This window comes from Pogona vitticeps, chromosome 5, assembly GCF_051106095.1.
Source record: "Pogona vitticeps strain Pit_001003342236 chromosome 5, PviZW2.1, whole genome shotgun sequence".
Taxonomy (NCBI): Eukaryota; Metazoa; Chordata; class Lepidosauria; order Squamata; family Agamidae; genus Pogona; species Pogona vitticeps.
In genome coordinates this window covers 33,686,759-33,714,232 of record NC_135787.1, presented here as the reverse complement: position 1 = coordinate 33,714,232, position 27,474 = coordinate 33,686,759, and the positions used below count along the sequence as shown (strand labels likewise).

General features: G+C 40.7%; 2 protein-coding genes across 13 annotated transcripts in view; one reads left to right on the top strand and one right to left on the bottom strand.

Moving 5' to 3' along the window:
• Positions 1-24,177, bottom strand: part of ABHD18 (abhydrolase domain containing 18) — a 29,855-nt gene extending 5,678 nt beyond the window's left edge. The window contains exons 1-12 of one of the 9 annotated variants that reach the window (XM_078376703.1): positions 23,841-23,967; positions 23,570-23,669; positions 21,923-21,968; positions 14,412-14,516; positions 14,022-14,106; positions 11,280-11,380; positions 9,955-10,033; positions 9,758-9,842; positions 8,389-8,416; positions 7,467-7,605; positions 5,701-5,790; positions 5,108-5,209 (exon numbers count right to left, since the gene is read on the bottom strand). In XM_078376703.1, coding sequence (XP_078232829.1) covers positions 5,108-5,209; positions 5,701-5,790; positions 7,467-7,605; positions 8,389-8,416; positions 9,758-9,842; positions 9,955-10,033; positions 11,280-11,380; positions 14,022-14,106; positions 14,412-14,503 — 801 coding nt within the window. In that variant the 5' untranslated portion in view covers positions 14,504-14,516; positions 21,923-21,968; positions 23,570-23,669; positions 23,841-23,967. Of the gene's footprint in view, positions 1-5,107; positions 5,210-5,700; positions 5,791-7,466; positions 7,611-8,056; positions 8,151-8,388; positions 8,417-9,757; positions 9,843-9,954; positions 10,034-11,279; positions 11,381-14,021; positions 14,107-14,411; positions 14,517-21,922; positions 21,969-23,569; positions 23,670-23,840 lie in introns of those variants that run through there. The other 8 variants (XM_078376702.1, XM_078376701.1, XM_078376704.1 and 5 more) reach the window with 8 other exon arrangements.
• Positions 24,178-24,310: 133 nt separating this feature from the next.
• Positions 24,311-27,474, top strand: part of MFSD8 (major facilitator superfamily domain containing 8) — a 28,892-nt gene continuing 25,728 nt past the window's right edge. For all 4 annotated transcript variants that reach the window (XR_013536932.1, XM_073001659.2, XM_020781510.3 and 1 more), the window contains exons 1-3: positions 24,311-24,511; positions 25,341-25,432; positions 26,493-26,536. Coding sequence is in view for 3 of the 4 variants with exons in the window: in XM_073001659.2 (XP_072857760.2) it covers positions 24,432-24,511; positions 25,341-25,432; positions 26,493-26,536 (216 nt within the window). In the remaining variant the exon portion in view is untranslated. The remainder of the gene's footprint in view (positions 24,512-25,340; positions 25,433-26,492; positions 26,537-27,474) is intronic.

Here is a 27,474-nt window from a genome sequence, read left to right as displayed (position 1 = left end):
TCACTCTCAATCAAATCACTGCTGAATATAACTTCTAAAACTGTCTTGGGTTTTAAGAGAAAAGATTGTTTTCTGAACTTTCAAAAATGGCTACTGAAATGCTAGTAATTTATCTGAAAACTTAGAAGAGAATCTACCGTATTTTTCGCTCCATAAGACGCACCTTTCCATAAGACGCACCAAATTTTTAGGAGAAGAAAACAGGAAAAAAATTATCTGCTTTCTTCTCCTAAAACTTGGTGAGCCTTATGGAGAGGTCCATCTTATGGAACACACCCTAGGGTCCTAGGGTGTGTTCCAGGACCCTTTGGAGCCTCCCCCTGCCTCCCTCGGGGGCCAGAGGGGGTGAAATCGCCAGCTTCTGGGGCTCTTCTGAAGTTTCCCAAGCCTCAGAAGAGCCCCCAAAGGTGGCGGTTTCATCCCCTCTGGCCCCCAGGGGAGGCAGGGTCAGTCTCCAAAGAGTCCTAGGGTGTGTTCTAGGACCCTTTGGAGACTCACCCTGCCTCCCTCAGGGGCCAGAGGGGGCAAAATCGCCACCTTCTGGGGCTCTTCTGAGGCTTCCCAAGCCTCAAAAGAGCCCCAGAAGGTGGCGATTTTGCCCCTTCTGGCCCCCGGGGGAGGCAGGGTGAGTCTCCAAAGGGTCCTAGAACACAACCTAGGACCCTTTGGAGACTCACCCTGCCTCCCCCGGGCGACAGAGGGGGCAAAATAGGCAGCTTCCAGGACCTTTTCTGAGCCTTTCCAGGCTCAGAAAAGGTCCTGGAAGCTCCCGATTTTGCCCCCGCTGTCCTCGTGGGGGTGGGGTGGGGTGGAGCCTGGCAAGGGTCCTGGGAGGCTCCCTTGGACCCTTGCCACGTTCCCCCACCCCCCCATGGGGTCAGGGGGGGTAAATTCACCAGCTTCTGGGAGTGTTTGGAGGCTCCCCAAGCCTCCAAACACTCCCAGAAGCTGGCGATTTTACCCCCCCTGCCCCATGGGGGGGTGGGGGGAGGGTGGCAAGGGTCCAATGGAGGCTCCCTTGGACCCTTGCCACCCTCCCCCCACCCCCCACAGAGCGGGGGGGGGGTTAAAATCGCCAGCTTCTGAGAGTGTTTGGAGGCTTATCAAGCTTCCAAACACTCCCAGAACCTGGTGATTTCGCCAGGGCTGGCCCCGCGGGGGGGTGGGGGGAGGGTGGCAAGGGTCCTGGAAGGCTCCCTTGGACCCTTGCCACCCTCCACCCCCCCCATGGGACCAGGGGGGGTAAAATCGCCAGCTTCTGGGAGTGTTTTGAGGCTTGGGAAGCCTCCAAACACCCCCAGAACCTGGCGATTTTGCCAGTGCTGGCCCCGCGGGGGGTGGGGGGAGGGTGGCAAGGGTCCAAGGGAGGCTCCCTTGGACCCTTGCCACCCTCCCCCACCCCCCACAGAGCGGGGGGGTTTTAAAATCGCCAGCTTCTGAGAGTGTTTGGAGGCTTATCAAGCTTCCAAACACTCCCAGAACCTGGCGATTTCGCCAGGGCTGGCCCCGCGGGGGGGGGAGGGTGGCAAGGGTCCTGGAAGGCTCCCTTGGACCCTTGCCACCCTCCACCCCCCCATGGGACCAGGGGGGGTAAAATCGCCAGCTTCTGGGAGTGTTTTGAGGCTTGGGAAGCCTCCAAACACCCCCAGAACCTGGCGATTTTGCCAGTGCTGGCCCGTGCGTGGGTGGGAGGAGCGTCGCAAGGATCTGAGTGAGCTTCCAGGACCCTTGCGACGTTCCCCCCACCTGGAAGCTGGCGATTTCGCCGGTGCTGGCCCCGTGGGGGGGTGGGGGAGCCTCGCAAGGGTCCTGGAAGGCTCACCCGGACCCTTGCGACGCTCCCCCCCACAGGGCCAGCAGCGACGAAATTGCTGCATTCACACCATTAGACGCACTGACTTCCCCACCCACATTTTGGAGGGGGGAAAGTGCGTCTTATGGTGCAAAAATTACGGTATTTTATTTTTGAAAAGGCAAGTCACAGCTGAATGAAAATGCTCAATGAAAAATAATTAACCATTTGGAGAGGTAAAAATGGTGAATGTATTAAAATTACACAAAAAATCAATGCACGTCTGTAATAAATTCTGACAGATGGGCAAAATCCTACCACTGATTTATGCTTATAAAAAGGAATTCTGTCACTGTTCATTAACAAGATGCTGGTTGCAATTAGAGATGTGTCCAGGAATGCAACTAGGAACTCATTAATGAGCATAAATTTGCCACCAAGAGTTAAATGATTTTCCTTACCCAAGCATAAACTACGGAATATATAAACACAACATAGCAAGAAATCTGTAAACTTGACATAATATCCTGATTAGTCAGCATTACCCTTTTAAGATAAAATTGCCTGAGAAAATAAATTAAGAACTAATCTGAAATATACAGATATTTCTCTGTATTTATTCCTTAGGAAAGTATAATAAAAATAGAGTAATTTAAATCTGTAAGCCTTTGGGAAAGCTGAAGGATAATATCTATATAATAGTGTGCAAAATACTGTTGTGTAAATTTATGCTGGCATAAACTAGAAGTATTTATTTTAAATGAACTGAAATATTTCTATCCCTGCCCCTCACTATTCAGGTTCAGTTAATGCAGGCATAGTTTTATACGTAAAGATCTTGCCCAGTGTTTGGGACATAACATAGCTTGCAGCACAAGTTCAAACATGCTGGCCATCTTCAACAGACCTGCACAGAAGATTGGCAACTTTTTATAAGACTTTGCTTTTAAACAATGAAATATGAAAGAACACATTTTATCGTTTGAGACATTATATTGTGATGTATGAGATTTATCAGCGGTGGGATATAATACACATATGAAAGTGAAGAAGTCAATCAGGTTTCTCTAATTGCCCTTAGTATAAACCCAGAACTGCTCCCTCCTAAACAACTTCTGATCTACCTATTCCTGAACTTCATTAATCAAATAGTTAACCAGTAGTTTAATCCTCCACAGTGAGTCAACTCCTCCATAAGTTCCATTGATTCATCAAATGGCCATACCCCAACTGTAACTTAGCATGCTGGTTCAACAGGCATACTCTAATACAATTTACTATGCTAAGTAATAGGACTTTGACAAAAAACTGGTACCATGTTTCCCCGAAAATAAGACAGGGTGTTATATTAATTTTTGCTCCAAAAAAACACATTAGGGCTTATTTTCAGGGGATGTTTTATTTTTTCATGTACAACAATCTACACTTATTCAAATACAGTCATGTCATCTGGTTGCTGCACATGTTGGAGGGCAGGGTTTTACTTAACTAGGGCTTATTTTTGGGGTAGGGCTTATATTATGAGCATCCTGAAAAATCACACTAGGGGTGAAGAAGGGTCTTTTTGCTCACTTCAGAATTTCATTATTTGCTCCCACACTTACATCCCAGCTGAAACAAATAGCAAAACAAGAGTGGAGGTCTAAAAGAATGTGAGGGAACAGGAACAAGAAGGGTAAATATTATATTGTTTACATGCCTGACATTCTACCCTCATGATAGTCCCACACAGTAGTATGGAGAACAGAAGAGGACTGAAATTTATATCTCAGAAATTTTATAGGAGATCATTTTATTTTAAAATAACTTTTGTTAACTCAATTGACCAATAGAATATACAGTTTGGTCTGCTAGAGCTATTTCAGCTCGTCTACCAAAACAGAAATGCCACTGGATAAGCAGAATTAAAAGTAAGGTGCTATGACTAACATTTAATTGACATTTTTAAAAGGCAGCTTGTCCACCTACTTCTGCTTACCAGATATTTCACATTTTGGGATATAAATTCCTTTTTCTAATATATGTTATACCAATATTGGGTCAATTTAACTTAAGCTAAAATATCACAAAAGCTCCCCTAATACAATATGGAATATACAAAGATTCCTTAATACACCCAGGGCTCTGTTTGCAGCCCAGCAAGTTCCAGGATGCTGAGAGGCCAGCCACCATTTTCAGAGTCCCTGTTTTCTTCCCAAAGTGCTCCACACTGATTGGGAAAGCTTCTCTTCGTATGCCTGCTGGCCAGCCAACCTTGGGGGGGGGGGCATTTTGCTGGCAGACCTGAGTGGAGAGGTTTCCAGTCTTGTCTGCCGAACAGGTATTTAGGAGGCTGCTCGGGCTCCTCTTTGGCAGTCCGGTTCAGGACTTCACCCAGTCAACCACCCCTAAATTAAACATGAATAGAGAGACATTTTTGTATTTCTTCTATTTCATATTGTATCACTTTATTTTTGGGGGAGCTGTGTGTATTTTATGCCAGCAATTTATTATTAAATTGAAATGTTTTCTGTCACAGCATTTTTGGTAGCTTTCTGTTACCTATTTATGACCCCTTGCCCACATTCTAAAAACATGGTCAGAAACAAAATAAGCGTAACTACTGCCAACCCCAAAGAAGAACAAAACTGGGGTACAAAATTTGATTTCATATTCAAAAAGAACATTTAATACTATCATCCATGGGGCAATAATTTATCATCATGAACTTGAGAGAAAGCATTTATACATGCCTATGAAGGTTTTATTAAGAACTTGGTAAACATAGAACAACTCCACTGTGATGTAGGGGATAGAACAATGGACTAGGACTTAGGAGACCTAGGTTTGATTCCCTAGCTCTGCCATGTAATCTCACTGTAAACCATCCTTAAATGCTTCACTTGCTCTGATATTAGGGTCACTATATCAATTCTGACTTGGCAGCACATAAATACATATCATATTAACATTAATATAGCATTTCAGCAATGCACATACAGTGATTATGGTATCTTCACCAAGGTGACTAAAAATTCGTTTTTCTAGTTTGTTGGTTCTAAGTATTACCATACATAACACCCTGTGAGGAACTTTCTAACAAACTATAACATAGTTTGGCACAATAGGGAATCCCTTACAACTTTAACAAGACACTGCTATAAATTTATTAAAATATAATTTACATAACTGAACATAATTTACAGAAAAAGATCAGTGCAAACTCCAGTAATCTCACATTTAATGAGTTTTGCTTAAGTGTTTGAGCACACTGCCAGCTAATTACTCATTTTCAAATACTGCTGGGTTACTATTTCACAGAAAAATTGCACTTACTCCACAATATTCAAGCATTTGAATTATTTCTTCTTCATAAACACTTTGAGTACAATATTGTTTCTCTAGTTCTCTCCAATTCACTGCTTTGCTGAGTACACCCTGAAATTTAAAAGGTGCAGTTATTTCTTGTACAAGTCTTTGTGAAAAATTTCACTTGTAAAAATGCTTCTGTAGATCCATCAATGTACCACGAAATGTGTTGAAGAAATACACAGAAGCAATCCTATGTGCCCATGGAGGGCCTGAGCACATGCATTTCATTCATCAGACTCTTATGTCACAATTTTAAAAGTACATAATTTAAAAAAAACCCTTCAAAACCTAATAAATTCCACTATAAAACCAAACCCGCAAATATTTGTATCCTATTGAGAAGAGATAGCTTGAATGAACTGAACAGTCACTCAACAGTTATATACAGTACATGCATCTGAATTAATGGATTTGCTCTAGTTCAGACTAGAAAGAAGATACTGTACAAAGTACCAATATCCACCATAAAAACAAAAACTTGATTTATGTTAAAGCTTTGAAACATTTCAAGATCTCAACATATTGGCACCAGATATTATTAACTACAAAAGAATTACCGTAGTAAAAACACCAGATGCTGTAGACCAAGAGAGGCAAGGAACTAGTGGCAATGGCTTAGGCCAATTTGACACTGCTAATGATGCCATCTGTTAAAAAGGAAAAAGCCAATTTTAAAATTGGGACATATATTTGTTCTCATAGATGCTCAGACAGCATTTGTTATTTTACAAGTTGTGCAAAAGAGTGCACCTCTGACATTGCATGACCAGACAAAACAGCGTTCCAATCACTACTGATAGGAGGGGCAGTCCACACATGAGGTTATACCTTTTGTACAGCTTCTTGAATTGGGACCATATTTGGGACAGCGGAAGTACAGTGGTGGCTCACTAGACGATTACCTCGCAAAACAGTTATTTCACAAGACGATGGGTTTTTGCTATCGCTATAACGCTTTGCAAAATGGTTTTCCCTATGGGCAATTTTCGCTAGACGATGTTTCGGCCCATCCTTCCCAAGACAGTATTTTTTTCAGGACAGTTTTTCGCAAGACAGCGATTTTGACAGCTGGATCCGCGCTTCGCAAAACAGTTTTCCTATGGACGATTTTTGCAAGATGATGATCCCCCCCCCCATTGGAACACATTAAATAGATTTCAATGCATTCCATTGGGGAACCGCATTTCACAAGACGATGTTTTCGCAAGACAGCGATTTTCGTGGAACGAATTAACATAGTCTTGCGAGGCACCACTGTACACAGTATGAGCTTGCTATATGTCACATTTGGAGAAATTAGGACACATACTTTTATATTTTAAGGTTCTGAATTTTTAAAAATGTTTTCAGGCCATGTATGTGTTTTGCTAGTATTTTTTCACATCGTGTAGTTATTTTTCAAATGTTTACCACTGTTTTCTGAAAAGCAAATGATACACTTTCCAAATAGCAATGACATCAATAAAAGGAGAGAACAGCGTAGTTTGTTGATGGGATGGCATGAAAAGGCTTGGGACTCAGCTGCATTACACCAGTTCTTTCACTTTTCTACAGATATAATTGCACACACAAAAATGTTTTTGAAACAAAGCACTAGAAGTCTCAGCAGATTTGTATATCAGACTTGCTGATGATCAGAAGACAAACAAGGACAGGATACATTTCTGACAGTGATGTAAATACATGATGTATTAGACCTCCAGATGACTGCCTACATACAGATGTTGAGATTATGCACATTCAGTGTCCTTAAAGTTCTGAACAACCTATGCCATCTATTCACTTTAGCGGAATATAGAAATATAACAGCATATCCAAATTTGTACATCTGACTTTTCATATCAAAATCATGTACTAGACAGCTCACTTACATTACTCCATACAACACTTAGTAGCAACTAACCCAGCTGTTTCAGTTATTATACTGAAGGAAATTGTAGTTTTAGAAGTAGCCATGTTAGTCTGTGCAAGTATATCAGGCAAAATCCAAAGAAACAAAACACACAAAAATATGTGGCACCTCAAAGACTATTATATTTTAATGTGAGCTTTTGGGGACAAGTCCACTTCATCAGACATGCGGGGGTGGGGAAGGGAAATGAAACAAATTCACAAGCAAAACATTCTAAATATTCATTGGCTCAATGAGTCTTTGGTGTGGGGTTACATCTCATATGCAGTAATTTATGGCTTATGTTTGGTGTTAAGTTCTACTGTAAACATTCCTAGAAGAAATAGAAAACATATAAGGGCATGAGCATAACGAACCTAAGCAATCTTTGAATGCACGATCACAACCACTAATTTTGTTTAAAATTCTTACATGTCCTCCCATGGATATTCCAGTCATCCCTAGGGGTCCATAGCCTTCCCTCTCCAGCCAGTGCAAAAGAGCAGCTGATTCTAGCACAAGAGCGCCTCCCATCACGAACAGGTCAGAAACATTTTTCAGACATGACCTTCTTTCCTCCCAAGTAAAGAAAAGCAAACTGATTTTTAAATATTTAATGCTCATAATAATTAAATATGCTAGCAACATTTATAATCCCCACAAAGTGTCTTAACCTAAGGCTGTACGCTGTAGATAGAAATGACAAAGGAGAAAAGCTGCAGAGTTTAATAGAGGCTATCAGATAAATTGTAGAATACGCAACTAGTGTAATGTAAAGTATTTAAAATGATTTTCCATAATCTTGATATAAATTATTTTTACAGTGCTACTTATTCTGAAACTTCAGGTTGTGTTTTATTAAATAGAAACAGTGTTATAGTAACATTACAGATACAACTGAACAACGTAACTTTAGAGGTTGTACAATGGACAAACTTGGAGTCCAGTACATTATAGCTACATTCAGCTCATGAATTTATTTACAAGATCAAAACTGTTTCTTTTGCACAAAGCTTCCTTACATGTTTTCTTGGTTTCATGAACTTAACTGGGGAAAACCATGGTGATCTAAGAATGTTCACTTCTATGTAATGACCCAGTTTCTATAGCTTTGATTATCCAGCTCCTGGGCAAGATGGAAAGAGTTTAAACGATCTGAAAACATTATAGCAATAAAGGGGTAGCAAGTCATTTTAAAATTTGTGAAACCACTGAATTGGCAACTTTCAACATTTCTATTTGCATCATGCACTAATGTGCCTTGAAATAATTATTCCTCCCTCCTCCAATAATCACAAAATATCACAAAGACAAAAAGAAAGAAAATTGACAAGAATATCTGAAGGATACTTACCTCTGATCTTTAGGTTTTCTGTATCCATGTACAGATATCAGTCAAAGAAACTAATACTGAAACACATCGTGCCTTAAAATTTCATTAACATTATTGTCATTTAAAAGTTTAAAACCAAAGAAAAATTAACACTAAATACAAATATTATGTTAAGTGCAGTTTATCTGAATCGTAGTTGTCTGAATCTCTGTAGAAGGAAAGGCACATTTAACATCCTCAGAATCAATTAAAAGAAGACCAGTGTGAACCGATAGATCAAATGTGAAGCATTCAAACTGAAGAGCAGCTCTTACACAGCACTCAAATTGGAGAACAACACTTCATCCCCCCACTCCTTCACATATTTCTGACAGTTCGCCTCTCAGGAGCTGCAGGAGAACCATGTTCAAATGAAGTGTGGGAATTTTCCACAGAAGTTATTTCAAAGGAGAGGCTATACACATTCCATTAATCTTCCTTAAAACTATCCTTCTGCCTGCTTTTCTTTGTGCCTGGGAAAGTCTGTTTTCTTTAAACAGAAGATTTTGGTAGCCATTTCTGGGATCTGTGGATACAGCCATTAAAAGAGAGTATTTCAAAAACATTTCAACCATATATAAAATTATAAACACATACCATTATTTAGAGGTACATATAACATAGGTGTATTACTAGATTTCTATTGAAAATTTAGAATCCTGCTCTGATAACCCTGCTTTTCAACTAAAACTATTGACACCCTTCATTAGATCAGGTAATTGTAGGCCATCTTTTCCTGGTATTTGTAGTCATGTGCCAGCAATCTGCTTCCAACTGGTATGTGAGATCCTCAAGGAGTGGTTTACTATTGCCAGCTCTCCAACACCCCTATTTTCCACAGCTGATAGAGTATTTGAACTCAGGTCTAACATCTAGTCTGACTATCCATTGCATCACACTGGCTCTCTTTTCAGATATAGTTTCAATCAATTTCTAAACTCCATTTGCACCACAATGATGCAAACAGGTATCATATGAATAGTTTATAACAGCCAAAATTCTGCTGCATAAGTTACACCTGCAGAAGGGTAATGGCATCATCAGCAGAGGGAGATTTTCTATAATTAAAGACTTTCTCCTTCTGTCCCATAGCTCCCACGAAATGAAACTGATTATTCATGAGTCAAACTGCAGGACGGAAGGACAAACTCTTTAATTTAAAAAAAAAAATTCTCCTCCTGCTGGTGACATCATCACTCTCCCATAGATATAATTTATACAGCAGAATTTTGGTCTAAATTTGGTACATTTCAACATCTTCTCCTCTTATATTACCAAGCTTAGCAGATAGTAAGCACTTTATTCTCTGGATTTGTATTTCATATGTAATTTTTTGATATGAAAAGGATATAATAAGGGTTTTCTAATAATACTGAAGCCATGCTGGCCTCTTTAATCATTGGACGGGCCATCAAAGTTCGCCGCCTCCAAAAGTACTAGAAGACAAATATTTAAAAAGGATAGGTTAGATAGTACTAACATATTTTTAAAATAAGTATTTCAAACAAGATTTTCAAAAAGCATTAATAAAGAATATTGTATGATTACATGGTCTCCAGTGCCAGCTAAATGAATACACACAGGTCTGTGTTTGCTGTTCCATGTCTTTGGTACTATAAACTGAAACCTGTAGAAAAGAAATCAAACATTATATGCATTAAATAAAATTAACCAATAAGTAACATATATACTTCTTCAATGTATCAAATGCTACTGACACATTTTTGCCCAAAGCATTTCACTAATCAATGAAAAAGGCAACTTTTGACTAAAAGGCCACGGATTCCACACTGGGGTAATTCCTGTTAATGCATATTCATATGGAACATTTGTACCCAGTTGTGCTCTGATGGTATTGATATTTTTTCTGCCATCTGGGCTGAAATCCAGTAGTAAGTCACAATGAGAGCAGGTCTTTTCAATCCATGGAAATTACAGAGATGACTCATGATATTTTCAAAGGGCCTACTGTAGTTGAGTCTTGCAATCAGATAAAAACAGATTTCAGATAAAGAGTGACAGGTTTTTAAACCTCCAGAATGTATTGGGGTAGCATCCAGGAGGCAACAAGCAAACAAAAACAAAAACCCAGTATAGAAGATCATGGTTGGAAGAGTTCTCACAATTTTTATAAGAACTGTTGTGAAAACCAGTTGATTTCCAAACTCAATTAGCAATGGAGTGAACCTCTGTTCAAAAACCTTTCAATGATACTCATAACCTACTTTTTAAAAAAATAATAATCTAGTATCAAAACTTTTTGGAAACATTAGAAGAGTACAACAGTGGAATCAGTAACCTCGGGAGTTGGTGAGTGCTCCAACATTGGAGGCATTCAATAAAAACTTAGATAAGCACCTGGCAGATATGCTTTGATTGTATTCCTGCACTGAGCAGGGTGTTGGACTCGATGGCCTTGCAGGCCTCTTTCAACTTCACTTTTCTATGATTCTATGATTTTGCACTATTACTATGACAGTATTTTAAAATGAAGTTCCCGGACCACATATGGAGTAAGTCCTGATTGCTCTAACCATTCCCAAGATGACTTTGTGCTGGTAGACCAGTACACAGACTGGTCCACATAGACCTTACTCAAACTGAAGACACATTTATGAATTATAATCCAATAATTTGCAAATCCTTTTCAGATGTTTTTAACTGAAACATGGACAAACATAGATGCATGTATTAGCCCAAGCAGTCCAGCTTATTGACTGGTAAGAAGTGTAGCAAGGTTGGGCTCATTCAGTGGCATGCAATTATTATTCTCCATTGCCTGAGAAATTCTAAAACAGGCTATCTCAGTAACAAATAAATCTCACTATGTTAGCAATATATACACTGTTATTTGTTTATTGGATTATTGTTACCTTGCTGTGACGGATTCTGATGGCATGATGCCTGGAACATAATGAGCCAAGGGGGAAATGAAGTGTCCATCCAGGAGTTTACAGTCTGAATGCTCTTCCACCTATTGGAACAACATTGCATTTTTAATGTGGCTGTCCAATAAACATCTATTGCCAAAAGAAATCCAGTTCTATGAAAGAACCTCTAGTAGCTTACAAGGAGTTCAAGCTATGGAGCTAGAGATTGGAAGTTTTATTCCCCACTGTGCCTCCTGGGACAAGAGCCAGCCTGTGTGGCCTTGGGCAAGCTGCACATTCCCAGGGCACTCCCAGAAGAAGGGAATGGTAAACCACTTCTGCGTATTCTTTACCCTGAAAACCCCGGAAAGGATCACCATAAGTCATAATCAACTTGATGATACACTCTTATTATTATCAGAGATTCTAAATTATGGACTTCCCATTTAAAAACAAAACTCTTTTAGATATAGCTTTGAGAAGAACAAAAAGTAACTAGTAACTGAGAGGATTCACCAATGACAGGAGAAGCCTTTCCAGTGTTTCCTTAACTGGACATGATACTGAAGGGGAATGTCACATCTAGGTAAAAGTGTGGCTTTATATTTATTTATTTATTGTATTTATATCCCGCCTATTTAGTCAATTACTGTATGACCACTCTATATCTCTAACAAGCTCTGCTGGCTGTTTCGACATCCTAAAGGTAAAGTCCTTCTTTGATGTTTTGGAAGGGGATGGAGGGAACTGAAAGGGAATATATAAAATTGGAATGTTCTTTGTGAATGGAAAGTCTTTTCTGCCAGAGCTCTGGACTGCCAAATTTAATATGTACCTTCAAATTAGTATAACACAATAGCTGGGTCCAAAACAATACGTCAAGTTCTGTAATCTCTGTGCTATACACAGTATATCACGGAAGTGAGTACACCCCCTCACATTTCATGAATATTTTAGTATATCTTTCCATGTGACAACACTGAAGAAATTGGCTACCATGTAAATCAGTGAGTATACAGCTTGTATAACAGTGTAAATGTGCTGTCCACTCAAAATAATGCAACACACAGCCATTAATGTCTAAACCACTGGCAACAAAAGTGAGTACACCCCTGACAATGTCCAAATTGGGCACGAAGTGTCCATATTTTTGTGTGGTCACCATTATTTTCCAGCACTGCCGTAACCCTCTTGGGCATAGAGTTCACCAGAGCTTCACAGGTTGCCACTGGAGTCCTCTTCTACTCCTCCATGACGACATCACAGAACTTGTGGATGATAGAGACCTTGCGCACCTCCACCTTCCATTCCAGGATGCCCCACAGATGCTGAATAGGGTTTAAGTCTGGAGACATGCTTGGCCAGTCCATCACCTTTACCCTCAGCTTCTTTAGCAAGGCAGTGGTCGTTTTGGAGGTGTGTTTGGGGTCGTTATCATGTTGGAATACTGGCCTGCGGCCCAGTCTCCGAAGGGAGGGGATCATGCTCTGCTTCAGTATGTCACAGTACATGTTGGCATTCATGATTCCCTCAATGAACTGTAGCTCCCCAGTGCCAGCAGCACTCATGCACCCCCAGACTATGACACTCCCACCAACATGCTTGACTGTAGGCACGACACACTTGTCTTTGTACTCTTCAGCTGGTTGCCGCCACACATGCTTGACACCATCTGAACCAAATAAGTTTATCTTGGTCTATCAGACCACAAGACATGGTTCCAAAAATCCATGTCCTTAGTCTGCTTGTCTGCAGCAAACCGTATGCGGGCTTTCTTGTGCATCATTTTTAGAAGAGGCTTCCTTCTGGGAAAACACCTGTGGAGACTAACGTGATGCCGTGTGCAGCATATGATCTGAGCACTGACAGGCTGACTCCCCACCCCTTTAATCTCTGCAGCAATGCTGACAGCACTCATAAGTCTGTTTCCCAAAGCCAACCTCTGGATACGATGCTAAGCATGGGAACGCAACTTTTTTGGTCGACCATGGCGAGGCCTATACTGAGCGGAACCTGTCCTGTTAAACCGCTGTCTGGTCTTGGCCATCGTGCTGCAACTCAGTTTCAGGGTTTTTGGCAATCTTCTTACAGCCTAGGCCATCTTTATGTAGAGCAACAATTCATTTTTTCAGATCCTCAGATAGTTCATTACTATGAAGTGCCATGTAGAACTTCCAGTGACCAGTCTAAGAGACACACAGAGAGAGAGAGATAACATCTGCTCGCCCTTCACACCTGAGACTTGTGACACTAACAGGTCTCATGACACCAGGGAGGAAAAATGGCTACTTGGGCCCAATTTGGACATTGTCACTTAGAGGTATACTCACTTTTGTTGCCAGTGGTTTAGACATCAATGGCTGTGTGTTGCGTTATTTTGAGGGGGCGCACATTTACACTGTTATACAAGCTGTATACTCACTGCTTTACACTGCAGCCAAGTGTCATTTCTTCAGTGTTGTCACATGAAAAGATATACGAAAATATTTATGAAATGTGAGAGGATGTACTCACTTCTGTGATATACTTATGATAGCTCCCAGGTAATTAAATCAGATTAGAGCTCAGCAAATATTTATGGATTAATTACTTTGGTTGATCTTATTTAACAGGCCCAGAACAAATGGAGATTCTAATGTCAAAGTCAAAGACTATGTATAAATAGTCATACATATTTATAATTAGGATGAAACTGGGAAATGGAATAGAATCTTAAACTATAAATGTATTGATTCATTTTAATACCTTATTAATGTGCACTGGATAATCTCTTGAAACCAAATTCTGACATTTTTCCCTGTTTCCAATAATCTTTCTGAATTCAAATATTCTGTTAAGGAAAAAATAGGATCTGGTTTCAGATATTAATACACATATAGCCCAAAAAGAATGTACATAACTCTATTTTATAACTGTGTAAATTAGATGTTCAGTTCTTCTTGCCCCCTCTCTCAGAATGCTGCAACACAAATATTAGTCTTTGTGCAATGTGGTATGCAATTTTCTGATACATGCAGTTATCAAAAAATTCTAAGCTCTCAATGTGTGAAGAAACTTTGAAGCTATGGAGCACACATTTTGTCATATTTAAAATGAATAAAGAGTATGCATGCTTAAAAGTGTGAGATAATTTACCTTTTCAAGTCTTCTGGTCTACCCCATCCTTGTATGAAAAGTTTAGTGAGAAGAAGGCGCCTGTACAAGACATCTAGCTTGCTCACGCCCATTAGTAAAAGACATCTAGAAAAATAGCAGAGGCAGGGCGTTATAGCTGAAAAGTAGTACTGTATACTGCTTCTTACTTTATGAAGTGCAGCTGTGCTTATTTATAACACCACCAAACATTAATCATAAAAATACCTATGCATAATGTAACTTTCAGACAACAATCTTAGAAACTGTGCACTAGGTTTTGTATATCCTTTTCCGTAGTCACACAGTTCTATACATGCACTGCTTCAGAAAGCCATTCAGGAATTAAATTAGAACTTCATACCATTTAGATACGATGTATTTTTATAAAACCATTTGCTCATTTTATTTGCATCCGAGATGAAATCAGACAGTCAATAAAAATTATACCTCCTTAATCTCCTAAATGGCAGGGCAGGCATTTGATTACTTTACAAGAGTCAAGAACCCTTAACAAAAACATGTTGGTTAAAGCATCCATTCCTTGTATAGCTAGGTGGTGCACCTGAAGCCAGGGGTCAGGAGTTTGATTCCCCAGTGTGCCTCCTGGGAGAACTGCCGGCTTGTGTGGCCTTGGGAAAGCTACAGTTTCAGATAGCTCCCACAAGGAGGGACTGGTAACCCTCTCTTGAGTACAGTGGTGCCTCGCTTAACGATTACCTCGTTAAACGACAAAACCGCTTGACGATGAGGTTTTTTCAATCGCAAAACGATGTTCTAATAGGAAAAATTCGCTTCATGATGATCGGTTCCCTGCTTCGGGAACCGATTTTTCGCTAGATGACAATTTTCAGAAAGCTGATTGGCGGCTTTAAAATGGCCACCCGCTGTGCAAAATAGCTCCCCACTGTGCTTTAGGACGGATTCCTCACTACACAGGCACTGGAAAATGGCTGCCCTATGGAGGATCTTCGCTTTACGATGAGGTATTTAGCCCAATGGAACGCACTGAAGGGTTTTCAATGCGTTTTTTAAAATTTGCTTGACGATATTTCGTTTAACAGCGATTTCGCTGGAACGGATTAACGTCGTCAAGCGAGGCACCACTGTATTACATACCTAAAAAATCATGAGAAGGATCATCATAAGTCAGAACTGAACTGATGGCACATCTATTATCATATTTGTAGACCTAGGTATGAGGGAATATTATGTTTTTTAACACAGACAAAAATGATTAAGTAGCAATCTCATTCTTTGTATATAATCGCTTGTATTGCTCGCTGAAAAATTCTGGAAGTTAACATGTAAGACAGTCTAGACACACACACAGCGACAACACATATATAAGAAGTGGGAGACTACATACAACCACAAAAAGAGTATCTGCCTTTCCCCTACACCCAGTGCAAAGTACTAACATGGCTGAAACTCTGAAAACCAGTACAAAGTGAAGCACTACTTCTCTACGATTCCCTTGGATGTTACAGAGGACTCAGAAGGTGTCTCATCCTGTGTGGCAGGCATTTACTCTAGCCTGTTAATTGTGGTGGACGGAGAATCTGGAAGGAGAAAAACATTTGTCTTCTCACTTTGTTTGAGGCTCTGGAAATGTCAGAAGCCGAACAAGTCTTGTTCTCCTTCAGGCTTTCCTCAAAGCCTAATGGGAAATTAGAGAACAGACCTTTTTTTCCCTTGCAAACTGCAGTTAACCTGGAGACCTGATTAAGAAACTGATGCCCCTGTATTCCAAATTCCCTTTGTACACTACCCTGGAAAACAAGAGGTACTGTGAAAGAATTGCCCCCTGACTTCAGGAACAACGTAAAAGGTAAGAATAGCAGTGTGGTCAATAAACTGACCTTTTGCTGAACCTTTTTACTCAGACTAACACAAGCAAAGCTTCATGATACACACTTAAAAGTTTTCTGCAAGTTAAATGGACTTTCTGAGGAAATTATAGACTTAACCTTATAATTTATTGAAAATTCAAGAGTTTCCAAGTGAGAGAAATCTCTCAGGGTGAATTGTAGTCCTTTCTATAGAAGAAACAAAAATACTATAAATTTATTTATTTAAAATATTTTACCCCCCTTTTCTCCTTGAAAGGACCCAAGCCTTTCTGTCTATTTCGTCTTTCCCCAAAAGGAGAAAATGCATATTCTAAATGCTAGGTGTTGATCCAAGTCAGTCATTACATTCATACATTGGAAACCAACATGACATATGTTTATTGTGATTAACTTCACCCATCAGTTTCAAAACGTTTTTCAATGTGGCTCAAAAAATAAAGTACATGCAACATAGCACGCATATCACAATAATTTTAGCTTGTAACTTAGTAAGCAGTACCCCTGTTCATACAAATCTAAGCAGAACTTACAAGAGGGTTCCTGCTACATACTATCTGAAGGTATGAAATGAAATAGTACTCTGCAGTTTTGCAATGTTTGTTTGAAAGGTCTACTGAGCTTTCAGTTCATGCCCTCCTGGCTGATTTCCCATAGGCAACTGAGTAAACAGAATGCTGAAGTATATAAACTTTGTCTGATCCAGCATGGTTCTTGTGTTCTCATGAGAACTTTCGTTCAATACGTGAATATCAAGTGTGTAGGAATGGTGAGAGGGTGGAGAAAGCGTTGCTAATTCTACATGAAAAATTATGTCGCAGACAGAAGCTTAGAGTTTTATCTTGGAGAGACCTGAGATAGAAATTTTCTTGCTCACAGTTCCATGCCTCAAACATTATATCACCTTTGACTTCAATATTAGTCACAAAAAGATTAGCACAAAAAATAATTACTGTATTTTTCCATGTATAAGACACCCGCCACTTTTCTAACCCAAATTAAGAAATCTAAGTGGGGCTTAGCAAGTGGAGGGGAAAGCAGGGATCAAAGCCATGCAGGATCACTTTGATCCCTGCTTTCCCCTCCACTTAATTTTTCTTCTTTCCTCAGCTTACTTCCGTGCATAAGACAACCCTCAATTTTTAGTCTAAAGATTTTAGATAAAAGTATAGTCTTATACACGGCACATAATTATATAACAAGATTTACACTGTAAATATCTAAAAGATTTTATACTAGACTGCTTTATACAATAAATACAATAAACAAAAAACAGGGACATTAAGTACATTAAGATGGGCAGAAGGATAAACAGGACAGATGGTTAAACAGAGAGAGGCTTGATATTGAATAAGCAGCATAACAGAGAGTACAGAGTAGCCTAATTTTAGGATCTGAGTCTTAGCAGATGGATATGTTGGAAAAATTCCAGTAGTTCAAACAATTTAGATGAAAAAGATAGTGCACCATATAATGATGAAAAAAGCTGCAAAGAGGTGTTAGGGTTCACACTGAGAAATCAGTTTAATTGCATGAGTTTGGCTTGAGATTACTTCACTTTTAGAAGACTTCCCAAAGCTGCTTTTCAGACAGTAATCTTAAAGTTCCCCCCCGCTTTTGGGGGGGGGGTTCTATTAGGAGTCAGAACTGTTGGTTCACAGACACTTCAACTTACTAATGTGATGAAATCTCAAATATGTGTTGTAAATCTTAGACTTTAGCCACCCAATAACAATAATTTGAAGCGAAGTACATTCATGGCCATAAATATTCACACCCTTGCAATTCTGTCAGAAAATGAAACCCTACTCTCAGAAAATCATTGCAGTTGCAACTATTTTGGTATTCACATGTTCATTTCTTTGGGTTGCGTTGGAACAACACAAAAAAACAGAAGAAAAGTCAAAACTGATACAATGCCACACAGAAACCCAAAAATGCACTGGCCAAAATTAATGGCACCCTTAACTTAATATTTCGTAGCACCCCCTTTGGAAAAAAATAACTGAAATCAATCGCTTCCTGTAACCATGAATGAGTTTCTTATACCTCTCTAGTGGAATCTTGGACCACTCTTCTTTTGCAAACTGCTCCAGGGCCTTCAGATTGGAAGGATGCCTTCTCCCAACTGCTGTTTTGAGACCTCTCCACAGGTGTTCTATGGCAGTGGTCCCCAACCTTTCTTGGACCACAGACTGGTTAGGGGTGCAGGCTCCGTGAGCAGGGGCACCTCACACTTTTAGAGGAGCATGTTGCGCCCACATGCATGCATGCAACATGCCCACCTGCAAGTGTGACACACCCACCTTGCGCGTGTGCGGAGATCCATCTCCACAGCCCAATTCAAGGAAGCCTACGGACAGGCACTGGGCCGCAGACCAGGGGTTGGGGACCTCTGTTCTATGGGATTCAGATCTGGCCTTATTTCTTTTTCTGTAAACAGTGCCATGATGTCCTTGACCAAAAAAGCTCTACTTTTGTCTCATCTGTTCACAGTACGTTCTCCCAGAAGGATTGTGGTTTTGTCACATAAGTTTTGGCATGCTCCAGTCTTGCTTTTTTTATGCCTTTGTGTCAGCAGTGGTGTCCTCTTGGGTCTGCTACCATAGCGTCCCTTTTGATTCAGATGGCGATGGATAGTGCGAGCTGACACTGTTGTGCCCTGTTGTCTGCAGATCAACTTGAATTTGTTTGGAAGTTAATCTGGGTTCTGTATCCACCATTCGAACCACCCTCATTTTTCAGGAATTTTGCTCTTCTGTCCACCATGCACACAAGAGTGCCCCGCCTTCCCTGCACACAGACCCTGTCCTCTCCCAACTGTGGTGTCACAAAGGTTGGGGACTGTGGCAAAATGCCAACAGGTGACATCATTCCTGGCTGTCCATCACAGCTCAAAAAGGGGGAGCCAAGGATAGGGCAGGAGGGGCGGAGTTAGAGAGACAGTTGGGGATGTGAAATGGCAGTTAGGGTTTAGGAGAGAAAAGAAGAGGGTTAGTGAATTGAACTGAGAGAGTTAAGAGAGGGAATTGAGAAGGTTAAAATATATTGAATAAGCAAGAATTAAATCATAAGTACTATAATATATTGATTAAAAGTATATAGTAGTTCAGAATAAACGTACTTGCAACCCCATACATAATCAAATCCTTGGTAACACCCGATACAGTCCATACGTGATTTACCTTTGTGATTTACTTGACAATAAATGAATATTTGTTACTCAAACCTCTGATTCCTAAGTTCAATAAACCTTAGCTTTAGTAGCACACATGTATCACTTACATAATCAGTATTAGGAGGATAATACCTGGTGGCAGCTAGAAGAGAAAAGGGTGTGAGCTTTTGTGAGGGCCAAAATAAACAGGGGCAACAAGGTCAAACACCACAGGGACTATTGCTCTAGAGCAGCAATGGCGAATCTATGGCACGCGTGACGCAGCTGGCACGCAGAGCCCTTTCTGCGGACATGCGAGCCATAAGTCATCAGATCGCTACTCCCCTGCCCGTAGCCAAACCTGTGGAGGCAGCTGCAGCTGCGGTGCTGGCGCTTCGACAGGTGGCAGGCCAGGATCTGGAGCAGCTGGAACAGGTGGCAGATCCTGAGTGGGGTCTTGAGGCACCTCCGTGCCTGGGATTCCCTCTTCCACCACCACTTCCAGTTCCACTGCGGCCCACAACTCGTTGTCCCCTCCCCAGTTTGGGCACTCGGACCCAAAATGGTTTGCCTTCACCGGTCAAGAGATACTCCTAGATCCATTTTTATAACTGGATGTCTTAGTGGAATAAAATGATGTTTCCTAGCATCAGCTGATACACCATCTATGGCCCTTCCTTGACCATGATTGCATAACTGCACTAGTATATTCAGGATTTAATAACTGCAATGAGCATTTATGGGACTTTTCATGGGACAGGTCCAAAAAATACAGTTATTACATAATGCAACTGCTGGGCTGTTAACTGGAGCATCCTTTTATCATCATATACAGTGTTGGCTGAAAGAAATCAAACTTTTTTTAACACAAAAACATAATGGTAACCTGGTGTTGCAGCTCCTACAGTGTGGAACATTCTTCCTAATTATTCCTACTTAAAATGTATTTTTAGTTAGGCCTTTTTTCAAGCATGATTCACATCAACATAATGCTTTTGTTAATCATATTATTAGCTGTATTTTTAACTTCCTGTTCCCATTTTAATAGAGTGAATTTCTTGCTCTACACACCTTTAATGTTTTTCTATTCACTAGTAGACAAATCAAATTTTGTTTGAAAGAACAAAAGGGTATTGAGAAAACAGTCTAATTGGGAACAAGTTTTAGAAAAGCAAAACAAATAGGAGAAAATGTGCAGGAAGAAGGTACTACTGGTGAATCTTGGAGACTGGTTTGGATGCGACACAATGTAATTGTGTAGAGCTGCCGTGGCCAAAGAATAGCCATGCAACAGCTATGATAACCTCACACAATGGTATGAGAACAAAAAGACAATTGAGAATGACTAGTTGCAGAGATAGTCAAAGCCTTAGGCTCCTCTCAAGCATAATTCTTCTTGAGTCTACCAAAATGAAATTAGCAATACTGTGGATAGGTACAAGTCCATATTAAATTGAGGTGCCAACAGTTGGAGTACACACCTAATACATAGGGAGGAATTTTAATTAATTTTCCTCTTTTAACCCTGATATAAAATAACAATTTCAGTACTGTTGCTGTGCTCAGTTACTGCTTATCAAACAAAGCAAACAGCACTAACCTGCCATACTTCTGACATAACATAAAGACAGTTAATGTTTCACCAGGGTCACTTGTCTTCTCATTTTACTATATCCATGAAGTCTGCTCATTGTTCCTTGTAGCAACCTCAATTCAAGTATTTGTCTAGAAAAACCTATTAAATCACATGCTTACCTGACACTGCAAAAATTTCAAAAATTTTGATAGCTGTTCAATATGTAAAGTCCCCTACTAGGACATATACCATACGAAAATTAACAAGGCTTAAATTGTGTCATGTTTTTAAAACTTTTAATAAAATATGTTAAGGTTACAATATAATGTCTGAAATTATGTTGCACAAGTATGCAACGTGCATAACCCTTGGAAGCAAAGTGCTGTAAGTTAAGAATTCTCCATAGACATTATCTGTTGCATACCGAGTCAGTGACTTGGTGTGCAGTAAAGCCTGTGTTGTAACCCCAAATGTTGAAAATAAGAAGAGTGAACAATAAAATCAATAAGAATCTTTCTCTCAGGTTCGCTATTATCCATGGTTTTCTATGGGGGGCTTGGAACTAATCCCCCGCAGATATAGCAGCCTACTGTAGTCATCATTTGGACACACTGTGCACCCACCACCATGATTTACTTCAGATCAGTGTATTAATTGTAGCAGTAGAACAAAGCTTACCGATGACATGTTTCTACAGTGAAGTATAGTTTCCCTATCCCAAATCTATGGCAATTTATGATTAACCCCACCCCATGATTTTGAATGCATCAAGACCAGCTGTATGATTTAATTTTTAATTAAATACCCATTTCTGCCAAACTTCTCAAATATTTAACACCTCTGTGGAATCCATCTATAAGCCACCCAGAGACCTTTGGGTAGTATGGGCGGCATATAAATTAAATAAATAAATATTGTAATTTCTTCATACCTGTTGATCTTGCTAGCTCAATCTTAAGTCTCTTCATCTGATATACCTGAAAGTTCAAAGTGCAAAAAAATGAGTCATGTGCATGTCAAAATATTAACAGCATCTAGTCTAGAAGACATAATACTGCCCACGTCATAACAATAACTTTTAACATAGGAATAAATACAATTGTTAGCTCCATCTACAGTAAACATACTGAACAAACTGGACTTTAGTCTACTCTTTTTGGAGACCAACAGATGGCGTTAGCTCCCAAAATACTGTAAATTCTCCTTTAGCACTTTTCCTAAAGAATTGTTAGGGGACAGACTATTTAACACATGGTCCCTTGAAAAGCCTACTACAGAAGCCATTTCTCTCTTTAATGGCAATGGTACAAGTACCTAAATTACCTGAACTACTTTTTTTCCCCACAGGGCAATGCAGCTGAACCAGTGCACATGATAGTTTTCTTTTAGTGTACATTTTTTAAAATGATAGTACAGTACCCCCACAACTACTAGATCATTTGGCTAAAGTAGGATTGCCATGTTTCAGGATTCCAGAAAACAATTTGAAACAAGGAACACCCACTCGCTGTCATAAACATAGTTTGGAGAACAGATAATCCTTTAAAATGGAAAACACCTCTAGCCTGCCAAAAGTCACAACCTTGGTGAGCAAACAAAGCTTTCCACATATGGAGGCGGCGACTGCAGGATGAGGAATTAATGGTTCACCGCCAACTTGCCCCTGAAGTTACCCTTCCTCATATAGATACAAGACAAATAGATCAGCATACTGTGAGCAGCACAGGGCTAGGCTTTTTTATTCAAATATATCCATTTTGTTTCTTCAGTGAATGTACAGGAGATTGTAATGCTGGAAAAGTCAGGAAAGGAGACACAGAGAGATAAATCCCTAATAAAAAGATAAAACCATGGAACTAATTTACCCTGCTCTCAGTTCTGTCCTCCTTATAGGTACATTTTACAGGGACCTAAGAAAGGGGCCTTTCTTGGTGGCTGTACCCAGGCTATGGAATGTCCTCATATGGCTAAACTGGCTCCCTCTCTCCTGTTATTTCAGTGACAAGCAAAAAGTTTTTCAGACAGGCTTTTCATACAAGTTAGATGCTGCCTTTATATCCTCTTAATGTTGCTTATGTTTTCTTGAACTCTTCTAAATAAATGTTTCATGACTTCAATTGCTTTTTAATGGTTTAATTTCCTTCATTTTAAATTCCTGTTTCTTCTAATCTACCTTGAGTACCTTCACGAGGAGAAAGGCAGCATAATAAATCAAAACCATAAATCAATGTACTTTCAGCTTATAAAGACCTTCCACTTCCTCCTGAGTAAGCCCCTGAGAGAAGACAGTTCAGTATCCGGTGCACCTGTTGCCTATCAAGCGGCTACAGACCCAATTCCAAAACTCACAGTGTGACAATGTTTTTGTTAGCACAACCAGAAGGGGTTGTGGGGGTTGTTGGACCATGGCAAAAGAGAGCCATGCCAAACTGGTTGGTCTAATAAACAAGGATGGTTTGATAGTGACCTCGTGCACGTTAAGAGGAAAACCCGATGCTTCCTCATTTTCTAAGTATGCGTGGATAGAGGGATGGACTAGGACTCGGATTCAAATCCCGACTTGGCCACAGAAACTCACAGCGAGTGTGGAGCTGCCAGAGGCACTCCTCCGTTTCTTCCCATACCTTGCAAGCCCTGTGACGGTCACGCGAAGGCTGGAGAACACGTAACACCTAGAGCTGCAAAGAGAGCGGGGCGTTGCTTTTACTATCTCCTCACCCCAAGGCCGCCCTCCGCCAAAGAGAGACGAGTCAGGCTGCACGTTTCCCCAGAGCCGGGGCAAATCCCGAGGACTCTTTTTTTTTTGCCGCCCTCCCCGCACCCGAAAGATGGCCAAAAAAAAAAATTACCGATGCGGAGAAGGCGAGCGAGAGAAAGGCAGCGCCGGCTGCTGCAGAGGGAGCAGCATCTACTACAAGTCCTGGCCACCTTTCTTTTCACACAGCACGCTTCGCTGCCCGGCTCGAACGAACGAGAAAAGGCATTGAAGGTCGCCACTCCCTTCCTCCCACCCACCCACGCACGCACCTCTTCTTCCTTTCTGGTTCCTTTCCCCGCGCGACAAGTCGAGCTCTCATTGGATTCCGAGCGCCTGCTTTTCTTCAATGATTGAGCGAAGGGGCGGGGAAAAAGACACCTCGCGAGCCAATCAAGTTTCTCCTCTTCGTCCGTCTGTCTGTCTGTCTCTCGTTTTTGACCTTCCAATGGTACCTCTCGGTTCTCTCCTTCACGTGACTGGCGAGCCGACGAATGGGGCTGGAAGACCGGGCGGAAGGCGGGGCTAGGATGTCGTACCTGCGCACGCCCTCTTAAATGTCAGAGGAAGGAGGGCGGGGAGGTAGTAGTTGGACTCTCGGGGCACGCGGGGTGTTTTGACTCGTGAGTATATGGGCGTGGCCTAGGACTGGGCCACGCCCATATATAATGTTTCGGTGTCTGTCATGGCGGCGGTGTTGGTGGAGCCTGTGGTCGAGGTGGAGGATGAGCCATTGCTGGGTTGTTATGGCGACGAGGATCACAGGTGGGGAGATGGCTTTGGCGCGGCTCTCTGACGGGGGTGCCTGTCAGGGCCGAAGAAGGAGGATTAATGGGGGATTGTAGTCTTTGATTTTAGGCCTGCTTTTGGAGTTGGGCAGCAGAAATAGAAGTAGAGGAATCGGTGGTCAAAGACTCTATTTAATAATAATAATCTTGTGCCAGAAGTGGTTTCCTAGACCTAGACCACGGAGTTATCCAGGAAGCTCACAGGCTCTGGTTAGCGTCTTAAAATTAATTACTTGACTCCAGTTGTGAGACCCGTTGAACTGGTGTAACTTCTCTTCAGCGAATCACTTGGGATTTGCTTTGTAGGAATGATTAATTTCACATTTTCAGACACAGCCTAGCACCACTTTGTTGCAGGAGGCTGGTATTATCAGTATATGCTTTTGAACTGCCTCTTAAATGATGCTAGCCACAGAGACTGGCAAAAGGTTAGGAAGAAAAACCTCAAGAACACAGCCGGACAGCCCGAAAAACCTACAACAACCATTGCCTCTTAAAACTTTCTTTTTACCATTCATTTATTTATTTTTTAAATAGGGAAGCTGTTAATATGATTTGAGCTGGTTGTTGTTGACATGGCAATTGTGGTACTGTTGCTATTGTAAAGCTTAACCTTGTGATTTCCTTCAAGCTTCCTTGGCCAAGGGCTCTTCTCTCCCCCCTCCCCCGGAAACGGGTTGTATGTGTCCAAATAAATTACTGTAGTAATAGATTATTTTGAGTGTTTGTTTTGCCCTAGCTGGTGCCTAATTAAGAACAAGTGTGTAGACTTTCTCAAACATTTGGTTTTACTCTTATTATTACAGCCCCGGTGGTGTTATAGAAACCCTACAGCATTACAAGAGCCGATGGAGAGCCATCCGGATAATGTACCTTACAATGTTCTTCAGCAGTGTCGGTTTGTAAAAGTGATGTCAGACAATGTTATGTTTTGCAGTGTTACCTTAATATCTGCATTGGATGTAAATTTTTTAAAAGTGGGAATTCTCTTTATGATAATTTATCATAATATTTATTTGAAGCACTTCTCCCAGAGCAACAGATGCAAAAGAAGAAAGGGATGAGGTGGGAAAAGGAAACTAAGCAAAGTTTTATAGTAGTTTGGAATGACCATCTGCAGATACTGCTCAAACCCTGTTGCAGTCTTTGGACTAGCAGTAAGAACACTGTTCCTATGTCCAGGGAAGTAGAATCTCCCTTCTTTCAGTCTCCTAGAAGTAATCTATATTTATAATTGATTTTTTTTTCAATTTGTTGTTTGCTTTTATGACTTAAGCTGCATTCCTAATTACTATAGCAGTGATGTTCTTTCCTCCTTTTATTATCAGTTACTTTTGTGGTAGTGTCTAGATATCCTAGTACAACAGTACTGACACAAAGCTGTTTTTTAAAAAAGAAAGAAAGGAAAAAATTGTGTGCAAAGATGCAACCCATCCAGACTTGATTTGTGCTCACGCCACCTGCTGCACTGTCACACCAACTACCAGAACACACTTGTCTGCATTGGTTCAAGCAATCTCAATTTACCTTGAACTTAGGTAGATGTGTTCATTTAAAAAAAAAGTAGTAGATGCTTCAGTGGCAGAAGCAAAAAATATGGATGGTGCAGATTTCAGACTGATCCACATTTTCCTATATGTCATGTGGTAAATGGGAAAAAAGTATGAATTGGCCTATCCAAATCCCATAGAATTTTCTGCCATTTTTGCTAATGTGGTTGCACCCCAAAGTAAGCTATTTTACCATCCCTGCCATACTACTCCTTGACTTCAGTGGACATGCAGCACAAAAGATGGTGATATATGTGCCATTCTAAAGTTATTTAGGGATTGTGAACTTTTTTTAAAAAAGGACAAGGATAGGCTATGAACCTTCAGCGTTGGAAAGCATGATAATTTAGTCAGATGTCTGGAGAAAAAGCTTTCTAGCAATCTAAAATAACAATATTTATGTTGCAGGTTTTTCTATTGTGATCATGTCGATATGGCCTTATCTTCAAAAGGTTTGTAATACCCTGCATTTGAATGAGTAATTTAGGGTGGACTGAAATATGAAACAGAATGAAGTGGGTGGGTGTGTCTGAAAACTTTGTTTTTGGCTGTGATAATTACAATCTGTGGAGTCTGTGAGATCAATTAACATAGGATGCTAATTTTAAACATCCTTTTCTGTAATCATGGTCTTAATGTTGGCGCTGCTACTTTCAGTTTTTCAGTGTTCATGTTCTCAAAAGTGTGAATTCAGCCTGGGGTAGCTTCTGGAGGAATGGTCACTAGATATAACAGAGTCCTGCATTATATTGCACTGGAAAGGATTGCTTTGCTGGGAGCATCTCTCATAAAGTGGTTCTGACCTGACCAGATAGGTGGGATATAAATGAAATAAATAAATAAAATAAAGCAACCCTTCTGTCCATGTGAGAAACACTCCAGTTCCTCCCCAGAGAAAGAGTAGTCCTACAAAAGTGTCCAGCTTTGCCACAGAATGTAGTTGAGCTAGATTGTTACTGCCTGAGCATAATGTGATTCCAGGAAAATAGTTCACACTAGACCATAAGTGGTCCAAAATGCAAGCTATTTCCCTGAATGATCGCACTCTGACTAAATATAATCTTTTCTTAAATATTGGCATGGGGCAGGAGGGTGTTGCATAGACTTATTCCAAAATCAATACAAGAAGGCAGCTACAGTGGGTTTACCCAAGTTCTTCCATATCTAGCTTTCTAATATGCTTAACTTCTAACTATAGTTGGGCACAAATGTGGATCCTGCTGGATCATTGTACCGGCACCACAGGTACTGTGTGGTCCTGTCCCCCACCCTCCAGACCGGATTCCTCCACTCACCGGCCAGCACGTGATCTACCCCTTCACTTTGGTCATTTCATCACTCATGGCAGGAGTGTGGACTAATATTCTCCACATTCTCCAGCAGCTGCCCA